At 40.5% G+C, this 20,555-nt stretch overlaps 1 protein-coding gene across 8 annotated transcripts in view; it reads left to right on the top strand.

Moving 5' to 3' along the window:
- TIA1 (TIA1 cytotoxic granule associated RNA binding protein) overlaps nt 1-20,555 on the top strand; it is a 55,135-nt gene that overhangs the window by 33,564 nt on the left and 1,016 nt on the right. The window contains exons 12-13 of one of the 8 annotated variants that reach the window (XR_009739493.1): nt 2,031-2,173; nt 2,278-5,470. The exons of 6 other annotated variants lie outside the window; for them this stretch is intronic. Coding sequence is in view for 1 of the 2 variants with exons in the window: in XM_061432915.1 (XP_061288899.1) it covers nt 2,031-2,064 (34 nt within the window). In the remaining variant the exon portion in view is untranslated. Of the gene's footprint in view, nt 1-2,030; nt 5,471-20,555 lie in introns of those variants that run through there. One more of the 8 variants, XM_061432915.1, reaches the window with a different exon arrangement.

Here is a 20,555-nt window from a genome sequence, read left to right as displayed (position 1 = left end):
AACACAAAATCTTCTTTGTGTACAGGATTATTGCATTTTTTCCAGTGACTACATTTTGACTGTTTAGAACTTGAAGAACATACCTCTAAAACAACAAATTTTAAGAACCTTGAGTAAAATGTATATGAATGAGTCTCAGTTGAGTAGTACTTTACCCTATGGCCTCTGAAGTTGGAGGCCGAAGTTATTCTAATAGTAATTCACCTAAAAAAGGAAAAAGTAGATTTTTGACTCAGGGTTAATATGCTTAAATGAGTTACTGCACAGAAAGTAGGAGTTAAGCAGATTTATATACTAGATAAATGAGATCCCTAGCTTATCTGTTTTCAGCTCTAGAAGACCAATAACCATACTTAAACATGCAAGATTTAGAGGCTCCTACTGTGGAAATACTAAGCTGCTCTGGAGTGAAAAGACACATGCTGATATTTGAAGGTCCTCACCGACTCAGTGGACATGAGTTTGAGCAAACTCCAGGAGGTGGTGAAGGACAGGGAATCCTGGCACGCTGTAGTCCATGGGGTCGCAAAGAGTCGGACACAACTGAGCAACTGAACAACAAAACCAAAAAGTAACTGGCCACCAATCCTCTTAGAGTGGAGTGTGTTGACCAGTAAGCCCTACCCATGTACACAAACCTTCCAAACAGGTTTTTAGTGCTTCACTTTTCAATGAAGTCAGCCAAAGGTCACCAGAAATTGAGAAAAACTTTGACTGCAAAAGGTAGAGCTAAATAAAAAGCAGCTCTCAAGAATCTGAAAACTCACACTGTATTCAAGAAATTAGAACAATCCTAATAAAATGTCACAACAAGAAATGAGAATAAATAAATTCAGTGGGAGTATTAAAAGACAAGGAGATGTCCTAGAACAGAAATCAAAAGTAGAAAAAATAAATATGGATCAATTCAGGAGGTTTATAATATAAAATCAATAAGTGTTCCAAGAAGAAAACAGAAAATAGGCGAGTGGGTGGAATTTATTAAATAAAGGGAAATTTCCCTGATGATTTTTTGAGTTTAAAGGTTGAAGAAAGGCTAATGTTGAGTTTGTACAATAAATAGGAAAGATTCATGTGAAGCCATACCACTATAAAATTTTAGGATGCCAGGCCTGTAAGGGGCCCATCCTAAAATTTACCAGATAGAAAAAGGATTAAGAAAAATACCCAATGACAACATTGAACCTAGGAATCAGTGGGGCACTATCTTTAGAAGTGTAAATGAATTATGGTCATGGGTCACAATAGAATAAAGACTAGATATGTAAGTTCATAGAAGACTGATTCTCAGGGAAAAACTGGATAAACTCCATCAGAACAAGTCATGGAAAAAAATACAATGTAGTATCTAGAAACAGGATCAAACAGGAGTGAGATAATAGGAAGTCCTAGGATTACAGTTGTGAAGAGACCTGGCAGCCAATCCAGATTGATGGTCAGCAGGCCAGACTTAAGGCTCTCTAGAGGTCGAGCTGTGTATTATGAGAAGCTTCACAGAACTATGGAGAATGTGAAAAGACTAAATACTGGAAAATCAGGCAAATGGGAAGAGACAAGCCAGGGAAAACATTGTGTAAGAAAAGAAACATTCCCTGAGCCAAGTACATGCACCAAGCTAATATTTCTTGTTTTCCTGAATTATATTCATAAATATTTGTACTATTCCACTGCTTTGGTTTTCTCTGGCAACTCCAGTTGTATGTTGGATTTCCTCTGCCTGTCATCACTTTCTGTCATTTGTTCTTAATTATCTTTTCGTTTGCTTTTTTTTTTTTTTTTGGCACCGTGACATACGGTATCTTAGTTCTCTGACCAAAGATCGAAGCCGCGTCCCCTGCTTTGGAAGCGTGGAGTCTTAACCATTGGACCGCCAGGGAAGTCCCTGCGTTTCTCATCTCTAATCTCTGTTCCTTAATGTGCTTCCTGTGGTATCCTGACTCAGTTGTGTTCCTTTAATGTAACCTTCATTTCTGGGGGGAAAAAATTTTTTTTCTGTTTCCTAAATTCTACCAATTTCTGTTTCACTTTAGGGACAGCTCTTCCCTGAATTCTTACATTTCTTAGCTGCATTTGCTTCATTAGATTTTTAAAATTTACATTGGAATGTCAGTGTATTATTTTCAACTGCTTTATGGGAACATTTTCTTGTGAGTTTTCTCCGGGGAAACTCTGGGTAAGTTTTGCTGTCTTTCTTATTTTTAATTACAGTGTCTTGGTACAAATGCTGTGCTTACATCTTTCTGTTTATTCATATTTGAAATGGTTGGTTTTTTCTAGACCAAGTACCAGCAGGAGGATGAAGGGGAAAGAACCTGTCAGGGTTTCTTACCTCCCTTCTCTGTGGCTACAATGAATTGTCTGCTTAAAACTGTAGACATGGTTCCTCTCTGGGATGAGGCCCTGTTCAGAAGTTCTGTGCCAGCTGAGCACCCTTGATTGCTTCATGTGCTCCATTAAGTGACAAAACTCTTGTCTTCAAGGAGATCCCCTAACTTGCTTTCTGAAAGACATCTCCTCTGGATCTTTTAGGCACTTAACACATCTTCCCTCCCTGCCTCTTCCAGTACTCACATACTAGTTCAGTCCTTCTGACAGCTGGCTCCACTCACGGTTTGGCTCTCAGACTGAATATTTGCAAGTGATTTCTGAGGTCTGCCACTACTGGCCCCCTCCTCACTCCCTGTCCTTCCCCCACAAAACTCAGTTGGCCTCCCATCCAGTACCACACTTCTTCTCAATGTGTCAAGTTTTCTCTGTATCTCTGGCTTCACTTAAGATACTGTTTGTGGGAGTTGGTGGTCATAGGTTTTCCTTATTGCTCCCTGTGGTTTCCAGGAGAAGGGTAAAGATCCAGGTACCAGACTACTAACCTTTCTGCCAGAATCAGAAGCCCAAAGGAATCTTTCATAGATGTAGATCTGATCATGACTCTTCCCTTCTTGAAAGTCTTTGCTTCAGATTATATTTAGGATGTAATCTAAAATCTCTGGAAAAGACCATGATGCTGGGAAAGATTGCGGGCAGGAGGAAAAGGGGGCAACAGGATGAGATTGTTGGATGGCGTCATTGACTAAGTGGACATGAGTTTGAACAAACGTGGGAGATGGTTACAAACAGGGAAGCCTGGCATGCAGCAGTCCATGGGGTCACAAAGAGTCTGACACAACTGAGAAACTGAAAAACAACGACCAAAATCTTTAATACAGCCTGCAGTTGTCTTCTAAAGTAGTCTGTGTTTACCCAACTTCACACAAGCCACTTTATATATCAGAATCCCATCAGGATACAGAGACCACCACTAAAATTTGAAAAGGGAAATTTTAGTGTAAACAGTGAAAAATGGTTAACCCCTAGAAGGAGTGCAAAAATTGCAAGTGAAAAAAAAAAAAAAAGATACTACTTCTGAGCAGAGTGGACAGTGCTAAGGGTTTAGGAGAGCACTTGAAGTTTCTAACCTCTTCAAAGTGGGCTTGATTATTGATTATCGCAGGAACCTGCAGCCTGGTAAGAAACATGCCAGAAGGTGTGGGCCAGACCTGTTCCTTAGAAGCTGCCTACTATTGGCCAGAGTTGATCTTCAGAAATGGTCCACCAGGTGAGGGAGCTAGGGTTGCCAGATTTAGCAAGTGAAAGCACAGTCCCAAATATTACATGAAACAAACTAAAAGTTACATGATGTTTAACTGGAATCCACGTTTAACTGGGTGTCCTGTATTTTATCTGTCAGCCTTTGAGGGTATTACAGGCTGGTGCACCCAAAGCTGCTATAGAAGCAGCTGCAAGTGAGGAAAAGTGTAGCCTGAGGGTGCAGCAGGGGCAGGTCCAGAGAACCACTGAGGGGAGCACCCCTGGGTCTTCTGTACACCGATCCATTGGATTGCACACTGAATACAAAGATTGAACCAGAACCCATAAGGAACATTCCTTCCTGTCATTGCCTTGCATGTTCCTCTAGGTCCCTCTGTTGGCAGAGCCTAATAGTGAGCCAGCTGGCACAGGTGAAATGCTTTACAAAGCAAGGCATAGCAGAGTGGATTGGGGATCAGAACTCCCATTGCAGAACCCTGCCGTGTGAATGCCTTTTGTCTGTCTGCTGTTTGTCTTCAGCTCTCCACTTAAATGTCTCTTCCTCTAAAACTTCTTCCTTTCTCTACCCACAATCTAAATCAGGAGCCTCTCACGTCATCTTATAGTTTCCCTTTAGAACATCTGTCATAATTTTAAATTATGTATTTATGCGATTATATCTTTAAAACCTGTGTTCCCCATTAAAAGTTGGTGACTGTTTTCTTTCAGTGCTGTATAGATACCCTGTAGGTAGTAGATCATTTAATTAATTTAATTATCTCAATTTCATTTTAAACAAATGGCTCTCTGCTGTGTGCTGATAAAATACTGGGCGTGAGGTAATAAGAGCTAAAACTAAAGGACCACACCAGGGCCAATTCTATGAGATCTACCTTCCAAAATGTGGGGTGTAGGCACGTAAGACATTTCAGGTAGAAATATCCAGTAGACAATGTTGTAGAATTTGGAAGGGAGATCCAGACTGGAGTAGAGATGGGAGTCATCAGCATTTAGGTGGTAGTTCAACCCGAGGAGTGGCAGTCACCCAGAGAGACAGTAGAGTGAGAAGAGGCCTGAGGACAGAACTCTTAGGTCTATCTGTATGGAAGGGGGCAGAGACAGCTAAGCTTGCAAAGGAGAATGAGGAAGAGCTGCCTGACAGGGGAGAAATACTGAAGGCCAATAATGTTGCAGAGATCAGGAAGGAAACCACTCAAGGAAATAGTAGTCAAGGGTCAAGGGTGGCAGAGGGGAAAAATGTTCACTGGATTTAGCAATAAAGAAGTAACTGGTGACTTTAAAAACTAACACTTTCAGTGAAACAGTAGGAACAAAATGTGGATGCAGTAGGTTAGGGAGTGGGAGGTGGAGATGTTCAGTGCAGACTGCCTTCCTGATTTAGTGGGCTGTAGAGAAAAGGAAGCAGAGAGGAAGGAGCAGATAGATTTAAGAAAGCAATAATTTTTTTAACATCTCAAGACAATAAATTATGAATAAATCACAAAGGTAAGTAAATGATCACCAAAAACAAAACCTCTACTGTTCACCCATTTGGAAATACACAACAAAAAAATACCTCTGTTTTATATAAAAAAAACTGGAACAGCAGTTCAAGAATGTGTTTGTGTGCATGTGTGTACTATTTCTCTAGGAAACTTAGAATTGAGAGATGGATTAAAGAATTTAAAGTGTAAAAATTGTATGATACATATTGTCAAATTGCCCTCTTAAAAGTTGTATCATTTTACACTCCAACCAAAAATGTCTGAAAGCACCCATTTGCCCGGCTTTTACCAATGCTGATTGTTATTAAGCTTTCATTTTTGCCAATCTGAGACATGTAAAATGATCTCTTCTATTTCCCTGATTGCAAGTAAAGTTAGTGATTTTTTTCCCATGGTAATTGGTTGTTTGTGTTTCTTTTCTGTGACTTTTCTGTTTATGTCCTTTGTCCGTTTGACCTCCAAGGACTTTTAGACATAGTGATTGCAAATTGAATAATAAATAACTACTGAAGCCCATGCACCTAGAGCCTGTGCTCCACTACAAGAGAAGCCACCGCAATGAGAAGCCTGTGCACTACAATTAGAAGCCCCCACTCACCACAACTAGAGAAATGCCCTCGGAGCAACGAGACCCAGTACAGCCAAAAAATATATATTTTTAAAGAAATATGATCATAGTATCTTATGTTAAGTGACAGAAGCAAGTTGCAGGAAAAAGATAACATTTATCTTTGAAAGTTATAGAGGAAGTTTTGGAAACAATATTTTTGAACTAGACATCTTTCTTAACTAAGTATAATTAGAGTGAAAGCTAGGCTCATGCAAATGGAGAAACTAGAAACATTCTTAAGGTCAGGAAGACAAGGTTATCTACTATTACCTTATTAATTAAGTATTTCCAGGACTTACCTGGTTGTCCAGTGGTTAAGAATCCACCTTCTAATGCAGGAGACACAGGTTTGATCCCTGATCAGGGAACTAAGATCCCACATGCCTAGGGGCAACTAAACCCACACTCTGCAACTGCTGAGTCCATCCACTCTAGAGCCTGTGCTCCCCAAGAGAAGCCTACACGCTGCAATGAAGACCCAGGAGAGCCAAAGAAGAAAGAAAAATAAAAATCCCAAACCTATGACAATTAGAAAAATACTATAAAAACAATGAGAGAATTAAGTGGGTAAAAAAATATTAGCATACTGAAATAAAGAAGGCCCTTATTTGTATAAAGCCCTTATTTGAAGAAGGAATTGAAGAACCCAGCATGCCTGGCTTGGAAGAAAGAAACCTCTTTTAGAATGAGGTTGTTTGAAACATAATGTGTATCAGCTGGAAAACCCACAGGTCTCTTAGGATGCATTTGGGCAATTCCATTGGAAAAAAATTTTAAACACTCTCTCTTTACAACAGAGTCTCTTCATTGTGACACTATTAACATTTTGGTCCAGATAATTCTTTGTTGTAAGGGATGTCCTGTGCATTGGAGGATCTTCAACACCTATGGCATCTACTAGATGTATAAGCAGTGCTCCCAGCTGAGAACAACTGTTTTGTGTAACCACTTGGCACTAATATAATCATAAACACAACCAGACGTTGAAACCCCACTGTATTAATAGGTGGTCATTTAGATGATCCAGGATATACTTAAAAAAAATTTTTTTTTGGCTGCACAGGCTGTTCATTGTATAGTATGGACTTTGTCTAGTTGTGGTTTGTGGGCTTCTTTCTTGTGGTGCATGGGCTCTAGGGCGTGTGGGTTCAGTAGTTGCAGTGCAGGGGCTTAGTCCCTCCATATGTGGGATCTTAGTTTCCTAATTAGAGATTTAACCCACTTCCCCTGTATATTGGAAGGCAGATTCTTAGCCACTGGACAGCCAGGGAAGTCCTGATCCAGGATATTCTGATGATCATTTTAAAACTTGAAATGGAAAGACAAAATTGGAAAAATTTCATGGAAAAGGAAAAATGTGCCCTTCTCCCCCTTACCTCCAGATTAGGAAACAACATATCAAATCTTAATCACGGAAGGGACCCCTTCTCTTATTAATAGTTAAGAAGACTAAGATTCTGCCAGCTAAAGAATGCCACTCACCATCTGGCTCTGTAAGGATTAAGTTATTAGCCACTGCAGTCACTGACCTTCAACACACCTTGAAGGGAGTTCAGGGTGGAGATCAGAAACAAGGCACTCTGTGCTCTGGAAAAATTGGGAGAATAGGACATCATATGGATATTTTCAGATTTTATGAACCTAGTTTCCTGCATCTTTCCATACTTAGCAAAACACTAAAATCATTAACTAATATACCTGTGCTTTGTCACCAGAAGCACCCCTCTACCAACGTGTGCTTGATGCACATACCCCTTCTCCAAAATCATACATGTGCTAACCTCCCCCACTAACCTCTTCACATCACTTCCTCAGAGCTGAGAGACTATCTCATTGACTACAGTCCTCAGTAAGTCCCTGAATATAACAAACACAACTCTCACCTTTTTATTTATTCATATTATTTCATTTGACAGTTCTCAGGTGACCAGTCCACAGTGCAACAATTAATAAGTAGCAGGATGAAGGCTAAAGGTGCAGGAAATCTCATTTCGGGGTTTTCCAGTACATACAAGCCTCACCCTTAACACATTTGTACTCAGCAGCTATTGTCAACAAAGAGTATGTAGATTTATTCTGCAATTCCATGGACCAAAACTAGGTCATGCCGGAACTCCATTATCTCAATTCCAACCCCTTCTAAGGGAAAACGTTCAAGTAATACGTCAGAGTATAATTAAGGGAGAAAAGATAACTTGATACAAACACACAAGTGATAGAAACAGCGAATACTTTGGTGGACAACACTCCCTTGACAAAACACTAAATCGCAGCCGACGTTGCTAAAAATATATAAAATCTAAGACTTGCATCAATGACGGATGGAATTCTACTCAGAAACAGGACTCACTCAGGCCTAATCTAGCCATGACCAGCCCTAGAATTGTCTGTGCCTTCCAGTACCAGCAGAGTTGTCCAGAGCACTCTTGCCATAGCAAAAAAAAAAAAAAGTGGTACAATCGCCTGGTAGGAGCAGATTCCACCACCTGATTCCGCAGCCGTTGTCCGCTGCCTCTAGGACGAGTAAACTACAACTCCCGTCAGACAACGCGAACTGAGGCGGGGCGGCTCTGACCAATAACGACTGTCGTTACAGCGAACAGTTTGGCCGCGTTTGTAAAAGGCCGCGGCAGGCGAAGAGAGAGGAGGTGAGGGCGGTCATCAGCGTGGGAGCCCGGGGCCGCGGGGTGGGGGGCGCAGGGCAGGTAAGGGGACTGTGTTGACCGAAGGCGTGGGCGGCAGTGGGACAGGGGCGTACAGCCGGGAATCCCGGCAGATAGCGTTTCCCAAGAGCAGGGTGCTGGCCGAGTGATGCTTCTACTCGGGCCTACTTAGGACCGGAAGTGAGCGGTCGCACGGGGAGGATGCCGGGAAATAGGTTCCCGGGTGATGCGTCTGGGGGCGGGCTGCGTCTTGGAAGCCAGGTGGAAGGTGCGGGACCCGCTGGCCGGGTGACAGGGGATCTTGAGCTTTCTCCGGTGTTCCGAGGCAGCGCAGGGCAAACGGAAGCAGCCTGGACCTGAAGTTGAGAGTTCTGCCTGTAGTCTTGCCCCTTCCTCTCTTTTCTGGTTTGACAAAGAATCCAGCAGATTCCAAACTCACCTTAGATTATCTAGAGGCTGGCCGAGGAACAGGAATCAAATCCCTGCTTTCTCTGAGCCACTGGTAAAATAATACCTGTTTCAAAGGATCGTGGTGAGCATTACATGAGTAAATGCATGGAAAGGGCTTACTTGTACTCAATAAATATTAGCAAGTTTTATGTTTTATTCATGGTGCTCGTTCACTTACTGTGCTTCACAAGAGTTAAACAGCGTTCAGCGACCTGAATATAGCTCGACAGCCAAATGGCACGTGGCTGAAAGCCCTCCACCACAGGGAGTGTTCATGGGGTAGCTCTTCCAGCCCCAGTCCCTCTACACCATCCGAGGAGGCTGTTCAGAAAACTTGCCCAGAAAAGGAGACCCTTAAGGCAGAACTCAAATACAGATTCTTTATGAATCTTCATTCCTTCTCAGGTGGGACTCAGCCAAAACTCAAATTCGGACTTAAACCCAAGATCCCTGACTTAGGAGGAAATGGGAACTCACTATATTGATCTTTTAATTGAAACCGTTCAACTAGTGTCAGGACTTAGTGAAGCTCAGAGAGTTAAGTGTGAGGCAAAGTGGCGGGTAAAGAATGAGTTTATTAGCATAGGAGGCTTTTGAGAGATACAAGCAAGCCAGCAAGGGAGCACAACCCTGAGAACTGTTCAATAGGGCTGCATTTTTATAATCAAAGGAGAAGTGGGGAAGAGAGAAGACCACCTTCCCCCATTCTTGGACCTGCATCAGGGCTTACATCATTAGTTCCTCCTTTGACCCTCTCTGGCCTAATTGGAACTGTCCTGGTGCTAATTAAGACATTTGTATATTAGCAAAAGGCTAGTAAATTATACTAAAATATAGTGGGATTTCTAAACTTAACTAATTATCCTACTCTATCTGTGTCATTTACAAATTGTGTTACTTGTTCATGTATGCTTTCTGTAAGAAGTAATACTCGTGCTCAGTTGCTAAGTTGTGTCTGACTCTGTGACCCCTTGGATTGTAGCCTGCCAGGCTCTTCTGTTTATGGGGTTTTCCGGGCAGGAATACTGAGTGAGTTGCCATTTCCTCCTCCAGGGGATCTTCCTGACCCAGGGATCAAACCCTCATCTCCTGCATCTCTTATATTGGCAGGCGGATTCTTTACCATTGAGCCATCTGGGAATCCTAAATGATACTAGTACAAGTTTAAAATTCAGTCTTACAAAACAGTGAAATGTGCATATCCCTCCCTCTGCATTTCCCAAAACGGTGAAATGTGCATATCCCTCCCTCTTTCCATTTCCCAAGTCCCCCGTCACTTCTTTTGAGGCAATATGTTATATAGGTGTGTGTCTTCCCTGTTTCCTTTTTTCTCTTTTAAACCAGGAGTATCACATTAAACACGAAGTTTTATACCTTTTTTTTTTTACTCCACAGTGTATCTTGATATTTGTTCCTTATCAATACATATAGGTCTGATACTTTTTAATGGCTCTGTAGTAGCATATTTTATAGTTACACTATGATTTAGTTAGCTCTTAGACTGCTTCTGTTCTCGTGCAGTTTTGGACAACCTTGTATGGACTACCCCTGTGCATGTTTCATGTTCATGTGAGACTTGAACTCATGGAATCTTAAAAGTGGAATTGTTATGTCAAAGTGTGTTTTAAGTTTTATTTACATCCCTTTGAAGACGATATGGCAGTTTACACTCCTACCAACAATGCAGAGTGTGTTTCTCCACATCCTCCTGTGATAACATCTTTTTGTCACTTTGCAGAAGTCCTGTTTTAATTTGCTTCTTGCTTATTGCAAGGTTGAGTTTTGGACATTTAAAACTTTTTTTTTTTTTAATCCCCTGGTGGTCTGGTGGTTAGGATACTGTTCTGCCACTTCTGAGTGGCAGATTCAATCCTTGGTTGGGGAACTAAGATCTCACAAGCCACACCACCAGAAAAAAAATTTTCTTTCCTTTTTTTTAATAAGTTGTCTTTCCATGCCCTTTACTCATTTTTCTAGTGGGATTGCTTCTTTTTTATTGATTTGTAAAAACTCCAGTCTTCTCCAACACCACTCTTGAGAGTCCCTTGGACTGCAAGGAGATCCAACCAGTCCCTTCTGAAGGAGATCAGCCCTGGGATTTCTTTGGAAGGAATGATGCTAAAGCTGAAACTCCAGTACTTTGGCCACCTCGTGCGAAGAGTTGACTCATTGAAAAAGACTCTGATGCTGGGAGGGATTGGGGGCAGGAGGAGAAGGGGACGACAGAGGTTGAGATGGCTGGATGGCATCACTGACTCGATGGACGTGAGTCTGAGTGAACTCCGGGAGTTGGTGAGGGACAGGGAGGCCTGGCGTGCTGTGATTCATGGGGTCGCAAAGAGTCGGACACGACTGAGCGACTGATCTGATCTGATCTGATTTGCATTTCAAATATTTATTTTTCCCCATTAAATATAATTTTTACTTTATCTTGGAATATAGTTGATTTACAGTACTGTGTTAGTTTCAGGTGCACAGCAAAGTGATTCTGTATACACATATATATACATACATATATCCACTCTTTTTCAGATTCTTGTCCCATCCAGGTAATTAGAGAGTATTGAGTAGAGTTCCCTGCGCTATACAGTAGGTCCTTGTTGATTTTCAATTTATCCTTTTGTTTTTAGTGGCAGATTTATTGAAATATAAATCATATAACATAAAATTCACCCTTTTAAAATGTTAAATTTGGTGATTTTAGTATATTCACAGAGTAATGCAACCTTCCTTCACCCCATAAAGAAACGTCACACTTATTAGCAGTCACTTGTAATCCCTCCCATTCCCCTCAGACCTTAGCAGCCACTCATCTGTCTCTATGCATTTGTTGATTCTGGATATTTCGTTTAAATGGAATCATACAATGTACGGCTTCTTATGTCTGGTTTCTTTCATGTAGCATAGTATATCAAGGTTCATTCATCCATACCATACCGTGTATCAGAACTTCATTCCCTTTTATAGCCAAATAATATTCCATTGTATGGATATATCACATTTTGTTTACCCATTCATCAGTTGATGGACATTTGGATTGATTCTACTTTATGGCTTTTATGAATACTACTACAATGAGCATTATGTACAAAACCACCAATTTTCTAAAGTGGTTGCAGCATTTTATAATACTATCAACAATGTATGAAGGTTCCAATTTTTCTTTATCATTATTATTGTCTGTATTTTTTTAGTCATCTTGGTGAAATGGCATCTCGTTTTGATTTGCATTTCCTTAATGGCATGATTTTGAACATCTTTTCATGTGTTTATTGGCTATTTGTATATCTTCTTGGGAGAAATATCCATTCATATCGTTGGCTCATTTTAAGATTGGGTTATTTGTCTTTTTACTGTTAACTTATAAATGTTTTTATATATTCAGGATACAAGTCCTTTATCATATATATTACTTGCAAACATGATCTCCCATTCTGTGGGTTATCTTTTTACTTTCTTAGTGCATCCTTTGAAGCACAGTTGTTTTTGATTTTGATTAAGATCAATTTTTCTGTTTTTTTGTCACTCAGGCTTTTGGTGTCATATCTAAGATACCATTTCCTATTCCAAGGTCACAAAGATATATGCCTGTATTTCTTCCTAAGAGTTTTATAGTTTTAGCTCTTACATTTATGTCTACGATCCACTTTGGGTTAATTTTTATATACAGTGTGAAACAGGGATCCAAACTTCATTCCTTTGCAGGTGGCTATGTATTGTTCCAGCACCATTTGTTGGTGGGACTGTCCTTTATCCACTAATGGATCTTGGCATCCTTGTTGAACATCAACTGACCATAAATGAGAGAGTTTACTTTTGAATTCTCAATACTATTTCATTGGTTTCTATATCTATCTGTATGTCTATTGTCACATTGTCATTTCCCCCCCAATTTTATTGAGATGTAATTGACATATAACATTGTGTAAGTTTAAAGTGTAACACACTTACATTGCAAAATGATTACCACTATAGCATTACCTAATGCTTCCATCACTTCACATAATTACCATTTCTTTTTTAAAAATCATTTATTCTTTTTGGAATAAAGATTTTAAAGCACTGTATCTTCATTGCTGCACCCAGGCTTTCTCTGGTTGCAGTGAGCAGGGGCTACTCTCTAGCTGTGCTGTGTGGGCTACTCATTCTGGTGGCTTGTCTTCTTGCAAAGCAAGGGCTTTAGGGTGCACAGCCTGTGGCTCACAGGCTCTAGAATATAGGCTCAGTAGTTGTAGCACACCGGCTTAGTTGCCCCACAGTGTGTGAAATCTTCTGAACTAGGGTTCCCTGTGTTGCAAGGTGGATTCTTAACCACTGTAACTATGCTCTACATTAGATTCCCAGAACTTATTCGTCTTACAACTGAAAGTTTGTACCCTTTCACTAACATCTCCTGGTTTCTCCAATGCCCTAGGCCCCTGGCAACTACCATTCCATTCTGCTTCTGTGAGTTTAGTCTTTTTAGGTTCTACATGTAAGTGATGTAATACAGTATTTGTTCCTTCTCTATCCACATTGTCTTAATTTGCTGTGTAGTAAATTTTGAAATCAGGAGTGAGAGTCCTTCTACTTTGTTCTTTCTCAAGCTTTTCTGGCTCTTCCAGATCCCTTGCATTTCCATTTGAATTTTAGGATCATTTTGTCAATTTTTGCAGAAAAAGGCATCTAGGATTTTGATAGGAATACATTACATTGGATCTGTAGATCAGTTTGAAGAGTAGTGCCATCTTAATAAGATCAACTCTTCTGGTTCACGAACATGAAAAGATGCCTTTCCATTTTCTAGGTCTTTAACTTCTTTCAGTTATGTTTTGTAGTTTTCACTGTACAAGTCTTCCACTGCTTTGGTTGCTTAGTTTGTTTTCATCTTTGAACTTAGTCTAAGGTACTTTTTTCCATAAAGAAAAATACCATTTTCATGTAATCAAATGAGTCATAATTTTAAACTGGGTCAAATATTTGAATAGTTATTTCCCCAAAGAGATAGACATATGACTAAATAAGCATGTGAAATGTGACCAACATCATTATTCACTAGGGAAATGCAGTAAAAACCATGGTGAGGTACCACTTCACACCCATTATAATCCAATGGCCATAACCAAGGAGACAATAACACATGTTGGCCAGGAAATGGAGAAAGTTTGTGAGAATGTATAATGGTGCTGGTGTAATGTAAAATGGCACAGTCACTTTGGAAAACATTTTGGCAGTTTCTTAAAACGTTACACTTAAACTTACCCCGAAGTGTTAGTTGCTCAGTCGTGTCCGACTCTTTGTGACCCCACAAACTGTAGCCCGCCAGGCTTCTCTGTCCATGGGATTCTCCAGGCAAGAATACTGGAATGGATTGCCATTCCCTTCTCCAGAGGAACTTCCTGACCCAGGGATCAAACCCTGTTTTTTTGCACTGCACTCAGATTCTTTACCATTTGAGCTACAGGGAAGACTGACTACTCCTATTTATCAGTGTTGTTTTTTTAACTTCTTTATTGAGGTAAATGTAAAATTACCCTACCACTCAGTAATTCTAATTCTCGGTTTCTACCCAAGAGTAATGAAGACTATTGTCTACATAAAGACTTACATGTTAATGTGCTCAACAGTATTGTTCACGATAACCCTGAAGTGGAAACCGTCCAAGTATGTATAAGGATCAATGGATAAACAAAATGATATAGCCATACAGTGGAATGCCATTCAGCAGTGTAAAGGAATGAAGTACTGATTCATGCTACAAGATGGTAGAACCTTGAAAACATGATGTTGAGTGAAAGAAGCCAGACATAAAAGGCCTCATATTGTATGATTCCATCTATATGAAGTGTCCAGGAAAGGTAAATCTATAGAGATGGAAAGTAGGCTAGTGATTACCTAAGGGTGGGTGTGGTGATTGACTCCAGAAGGCAAGAGGGCTCTTTTATGGGGTGGTAGAAGTGTTCTAAAACTTAATTGTCGTGATGGATACCCAACTCTATAAACAATAAATATTATTGAATTTTACACTTAAAATGGGTTTATGTTACAGTATGTAAAACATACCCCAATCAGTTCAGTTCAGTTCAGTCGCTCAGTCGTGTCTGACTCTTTGCAACCCCATGAATTGCAGCACGCCAGGCCTCCCTGTCCATCACCAACTCCCGGAGTTCACCCAGACTCACGCCCATCGAGTCAGTGATGCCATCCAGCCACCTCATCCTCTGTCGTCCCCTTCTCCTCCTGCCCCCAATCCCTCCCAGCATCAGGGTCTTTTCCAATGAGTCAACTCTTCACATGAGGTGGCCAAAGTACTGGAGTTTCAGCTTTAGCATCATTCCTTCCAAAGAAATCCCAGGGCTGATCTCCTTCAGAATGGACTGGTTGGATCTCCTTGCAGTCCAAGGGACTCTCAAGAGTCTTCTCCAACACCACAGTTCAAAAGCATTAATTCTTCGGTGCTCAGCCTTCTTCACAGTCCAACTCTCACATCCATACATGACCACAGGAAAAACCATAGCCTTGACTAGATGGACCTTTGTTGGCAAAGTAATGTCTCTGCTTTTGAATATGCTATCTAGGTTGGTCATAACTTTCCTTCCAAGGAGTAAGTGTCTTTTAATTTCATGGCTGCAATCACCATCTGCAGTGATTTTGGAGCCCAAAAAAATAAAGTCTGACACTGTTTCCACTGTTTCCCCATCTATTTCCCTGTGAAGTGATGGGACCAGACGCCATGATCTTCGTTTTCTGAATGTTGAGCTTTAAGCCAACTTTTTCACTCTCCACTTTCACTTTCATCAAGAGGCTTTTTAGTTCCTCTTCACTTTCTGCCATAAGGGTGGTGTCATCTGCATATCTGAGGTGATTGATATTTCTCCTGGCAATCTTGATTCCAGCTTGTGCTTCTTAAATAGGAAAAATTAATCATTTCTAGATTTAATGTTTACTATTTTCTGGATTCTGGGTTTTGTGTCATGTAGGCCATCTTCAATCTGACATCCTTAAAAAATATTTTAAGAAAAAATTCCCTCCTCTTTTTGTTCTAGTGTATTGATGGTTCCATTTTTTGTGTGTGTTTGAATGTTTTATCTGCTTGGAATGTATTTGAGAACAGAAAGTGAGATAGGATGAATAAGACAATAATAACATTTTTAGAAGTCAAATTTCTGTCTCCCAATAAAATTTTATTCTGTACCCAATAAATTAAGAAAACTAGAAACAATGTTCAGAATCTTTTCTACTGAAATACTTGCACCTATATACTAAAGTCAGTGTTTAAGATGTTAATTGCAACATTGTCTAGAACTAAAACTCACTGATAGAGATGGTTCAACTGTGGTAAAATATTAAGAATGCAAACTTGAGGACACTGAGTATAATGTAACTCAATTTTTCTAAAACCAAAATCCCACATTTGTACATATATATATTTATTTATTCATAAACACAGAAAATAGTCTGATGGATATATGCCAGCCTGTTAACTGTATTTACTCTTGAAAAGTGAGGATTTGTGGGGTGGAAGGGCAAGTGGGGATAGTGAAAGTAGAGCATAAAAGGGTCATTAGTCCTTTAGTCTGCTTTTGCAAGATCATAGACTTTATTTATTTACAAAATAAACTATAACTGGCAAATAGTTCCTCCTTTAATAAGCAAAGTTGTTCTGTTTTTTCACTTTAATAATAATATGAAATCATCATCATCAGTGTAATTTTAAAATTGATTTATATATAAAGCAATCTGAAGCTCAGAATTTAAAAGATTTGGTCATAGAGATAATCAGCTTTGGGTTCTCGTTCCTAAGAACCCACGTTTGACTGATTGAGAATACCTACCAAAAAAATGTATTGACCTCAGAAGGAAATGCTGTGTAAACAGGCTAATGTCTCTAGGTGTTTTTAAAGGGGTGATTTTGCCCCCCAAGAGGACATTTAGCAATATCTGGAGACATTTTTGTTTTTTTATAACTTGGGGAGGGCACGTTGACTGCTGCTGGGATCTAGTGGTGGAGACCCGGGATGCCACTAAACATCCTGTGACACACAGGATAGCCCCCCATAATAGTTGTTGCTGTTCAGTTGCTCAGTTGCATCTGACTCTTTGTGACCACCATGAACTGCAGCATGCCAGGCTTCCCTTTCCTTCCTTATCCCCCGGAATTTGCTCAAACTCATGTCCATCGAGTCGGTGATGCCACCCAACCATCTCATCCTCTGTCATCCCCTTCTCCTCCTGCTGTGTCTTTCCCAGCATCAGGGTTTTTTCCAATGAATCAGTCAGCTCTTCACATCAGGTGGCCAAAGTATTGGAGCTTCAGCTTCAGTATCAGTCCTTCCAATGAGTATTCAGGGTTGATTTCCTTTAGGATTGACTGATTTGATCTCCTTGCTGTCCAAGGGACTCTCGAGAGTCTTCTCCTGCATCACAGTTAGAAAGCATCAATTCTTAGGCACTCAGCCTTCTTTCTGGTCCAATTCTCACATCTGTACATGATGGAAAGACTATAGTTTTGACTATATGGACCTTTGTCGACAAAATAATGTCTCTACTTTTCAATATGCTGTCTAGGTTGGTCATAGCTTTTCTTCTGAGGAGCAAGCGTCTTTTAATTACATGGCTTCACTCACCATCTGCAGTGATTTTGGAGCCCAAGAAAATAAAAATCTGTCAGTTGTTTCCATTGTTTACCCATCTATTTGCCATGAAGTGATGAGACCGGATGCCATGATCTTCGTTTTTTGAATGTTGAGTTTTAAGCCAGCTTTTTCACTCTCCTCTATCACTTTCATCAAGAGGCTCTTTAGTTCCTCTTTGCTTTCTGCCATAATGGTGGTGTCATCTGCATATCTGAGGTTACTGATATTTCTCCCAGCGGTCTTGATTCCAGCTTGTGCTTCATCCAGCCCAGCATTTCGTATGATGTACTCTCCATATAAGTTAAATAAGCAGGGGACAACCTTGATGTACTCCTTTCCCAATTTTGAACCAGTCTGTTTTTCCAGGTCCAGTTCTAACTGTTGCTTCTTGACCTGCATACAGGTTTCTTGGATGCAGATAAAGTGGTCTGGTATTCCCATCTCTTTGAGAATTTTCCACAGTTTGTTGTGATCCAGACGGTCAAAGACTTTAGGGTGGTCAATGAAGCAAAAGTAGATGTTTTTCTGGAATTCCTGTGCTTTTTCTATGATCCAGCAGATGTTGGCTATTTGATCTCTGGTTCCTCTGCCTTTTCTAAACCCAGCTTGTACATCTGGAAGTTCTCCATTCACGTACTGTTGAAGCCTAGCTTGAAGGATTTTGAGTATTACCTTGCTAGCATGTGAAATGAATGCAATTGTGCAGTAGTTTGAATGTTCTTTGGCTTTGCCCTTCTTTGGGACTGGAATGAAAACTGACTTTTCCAGTCTTCTGGCCACTGCTGAGTTTTCCAAATTTGCTGGCATATCGAGTGCAGCACTCTAACAGTATCATTTTTTAGGTTTTGAAATACCTCAACTGGAATTCCATCACCTTCACTAGCTTTGTTCTTAGCAGTACTTCCTAAGGCCTACTTGACTTCACACTCTAGGATGTCTGGCTCTAGCTGAGTAATCACACCATTGTGGTTGTCCAGGTCATTAGGACCTTTTTTTGTATAGGTCTGTGTATTCTTGCTACCTCTTCTTAATATCTACAGCTTCTGTTAGGTCCATACTGTTTGTGTCCTTTATTGTGCCCATCTTTGCATGAAATGTTCCCTTTTTCTAGAAGAGATCTCTAGATCTCTTTCCCATTCTGTTGTTTCCCTCTATTTCTTTGCATTGTTCACTTAAGATGGCTTTCTTATCTCTCTTTGGTATTCTTTGGAACTCTGCATTCAGATGGATGTATCTTTCCTTTTCTTCTTTGCCTTTGGTTTGTCTTCTTTTCTCAGCTATTTGAAAGGCCTCTTCAGACAGCCACTTTGCATTTTTGCATTTCTTTTTCTTGGAGATGGTTTTGGTTACCACTTCCTGTGCAGTGTTATGAACCTCCATCCATAATTCTTCAGGCACTCAGTCAGATCTAATCCCTTGAATCTATTTGTCACTTCAACTGTATGATCATTAGGGATTTGATTTAGGTCATAAAGACCTAGTGGTTTTCCCTACTTTCTTCAATTTAAGTCTGAATTTTGCAATAAGGAGTTCATGATCTGAGCCACAGTCATCCTGGTCTTGCTTTTGCTGACTGTATAAAACTTCTCTATCTTTGGCCACCAAGAATGTAATCAGTCTGATTTTGGTATTGACCATCTGGTGATGTGCATGTGTAGAGTTGTCTCTTGTGTTGTTGGAAGAGGGTGTTTGGTATGACCAGCGCATTCTCTCAGGAAAACTCTGTTAGCCTTTGCCCTGCTTCATGTGTACTCCAAGGCCAAACTTGCCTGTTACTCCAGGTATCTCTTGACTTCCTACTTTTGCATTACATTCCCCTGTTATGAAAAGGACATCTTTTTTTGGTGTTAGTTCTAGAAGGTCTTGTAGGTCTTCATAGAACTGGTCAACTCCAGCTTCTTTGGCATTAGTGGTTGGGGCATAGACTTGGATTACTGTGATATTGAATGGTTTGCCTTGGAACAAACCGAGATCATTCTGTCATTTTTGAGATTGCACCCAAGTACTGCATTTCAAACTCTTTTGTTGACTATGAGGGCTACTCCATTTCTTCTAAGAGATTCTTGTCCACAATAATAGATATAATGGTCACCTGAATTAAATTCACCCATTCCCATCCATTTTAGTTCAGATTCCTAAAATGTCGATATTCCCTCTTGCCATCTCCTGTTTGACCACATCCAATTTACCTTGATTCATGGACCTAACATTCCAGATTCCTATGCCATGTTGTTCTTTACAGCATCGGACTTTACTCCAATACCAAATACATCTACATCTGGGTGTCGTTTCCACTTCAGCTCAACCTCTTCATTCCTTCTGGAGCTATTTATCTGCTCTTCTCCAGTAGCACATTGAACACCTACAGACCTGGGGGCTTCATCTTCCAGCATTACATCTTTTTGCCTTTTCATACTGCTCATGGGGTTCTCAAGGCAAGAATGCTGAAGTGGTTTGGTATTCCCTTCTCCAGTGGACCATGTTTTGTCAGAACTCTCCACCATGACCCATCTGTCTTGAGTGGGCCTACACAGCATGGCTCATGGTTTCATTAAGTTACACAAAGCTGTGATCCATGTGATCAGTTTGGTTAGTTTTCTGTGATTATGGTTTTCATTCTGTCTGCCTTCGGATGGATGAGGATAAGAGGCTTGTGCAAGCTTCCTGATAGGAAGGACTGGCTGTGGGGAAAATAGTCTTGCTCTGGTGGGTAAAGCCATGCCCAGTAAGTCTTTAATCTAAATTTCTGCTGATGGGTGGGGCCGTGCTCCCTCCCTGTAGTATCCAGCCCTAAATGTCTGTGGTGCCAAGGTGGAGGAACCCTACTATCAATCATATATCACAAAACTTCATTCACTCAGCAGATATTACATGGGGGATTAGTTCTTAGCACCAAAATGTAGGCATTCCTAGATTTTTCTTATTTGTACTTTTCCATTTGTTAATCAGTGGACTAGAGAAGATGTGAAGGGAGAGTCTTTTATCAGGACCGTTCTTTGGGAACTTCCCTGGTGGTCCTTAGCTCCTGGTGGTCCAGTAGTTAAGAATTCACCTGCTGATGGAGGGGATATCGGTTCGATCCCTGGTCTGGGAAGACTTCACATGCTGCAGGGAAAGTAAACAAGAAAGCCCATGCATTGCAACT

Source organism: Bos javanicus, chromosome 11, assembly GCF_032452875.1.
Source record: "Bos javanicus breed banteng chromosome 11, ARS-OSU_banteng_1.0, whole genome shotgun sequence".
In the NCBI taxonomy this organism is placed as follows: domain Eukaryota; kingdom Metazoa; phylum Chordata; class Mammalia; order Artiodactyla; family Bovidae; genus Bos; species Bos javanicus.
Note: the sequence above shows the minus strand (reverse complement) of the source record. Positions and strands in the feature narration are given on the sequence as shown.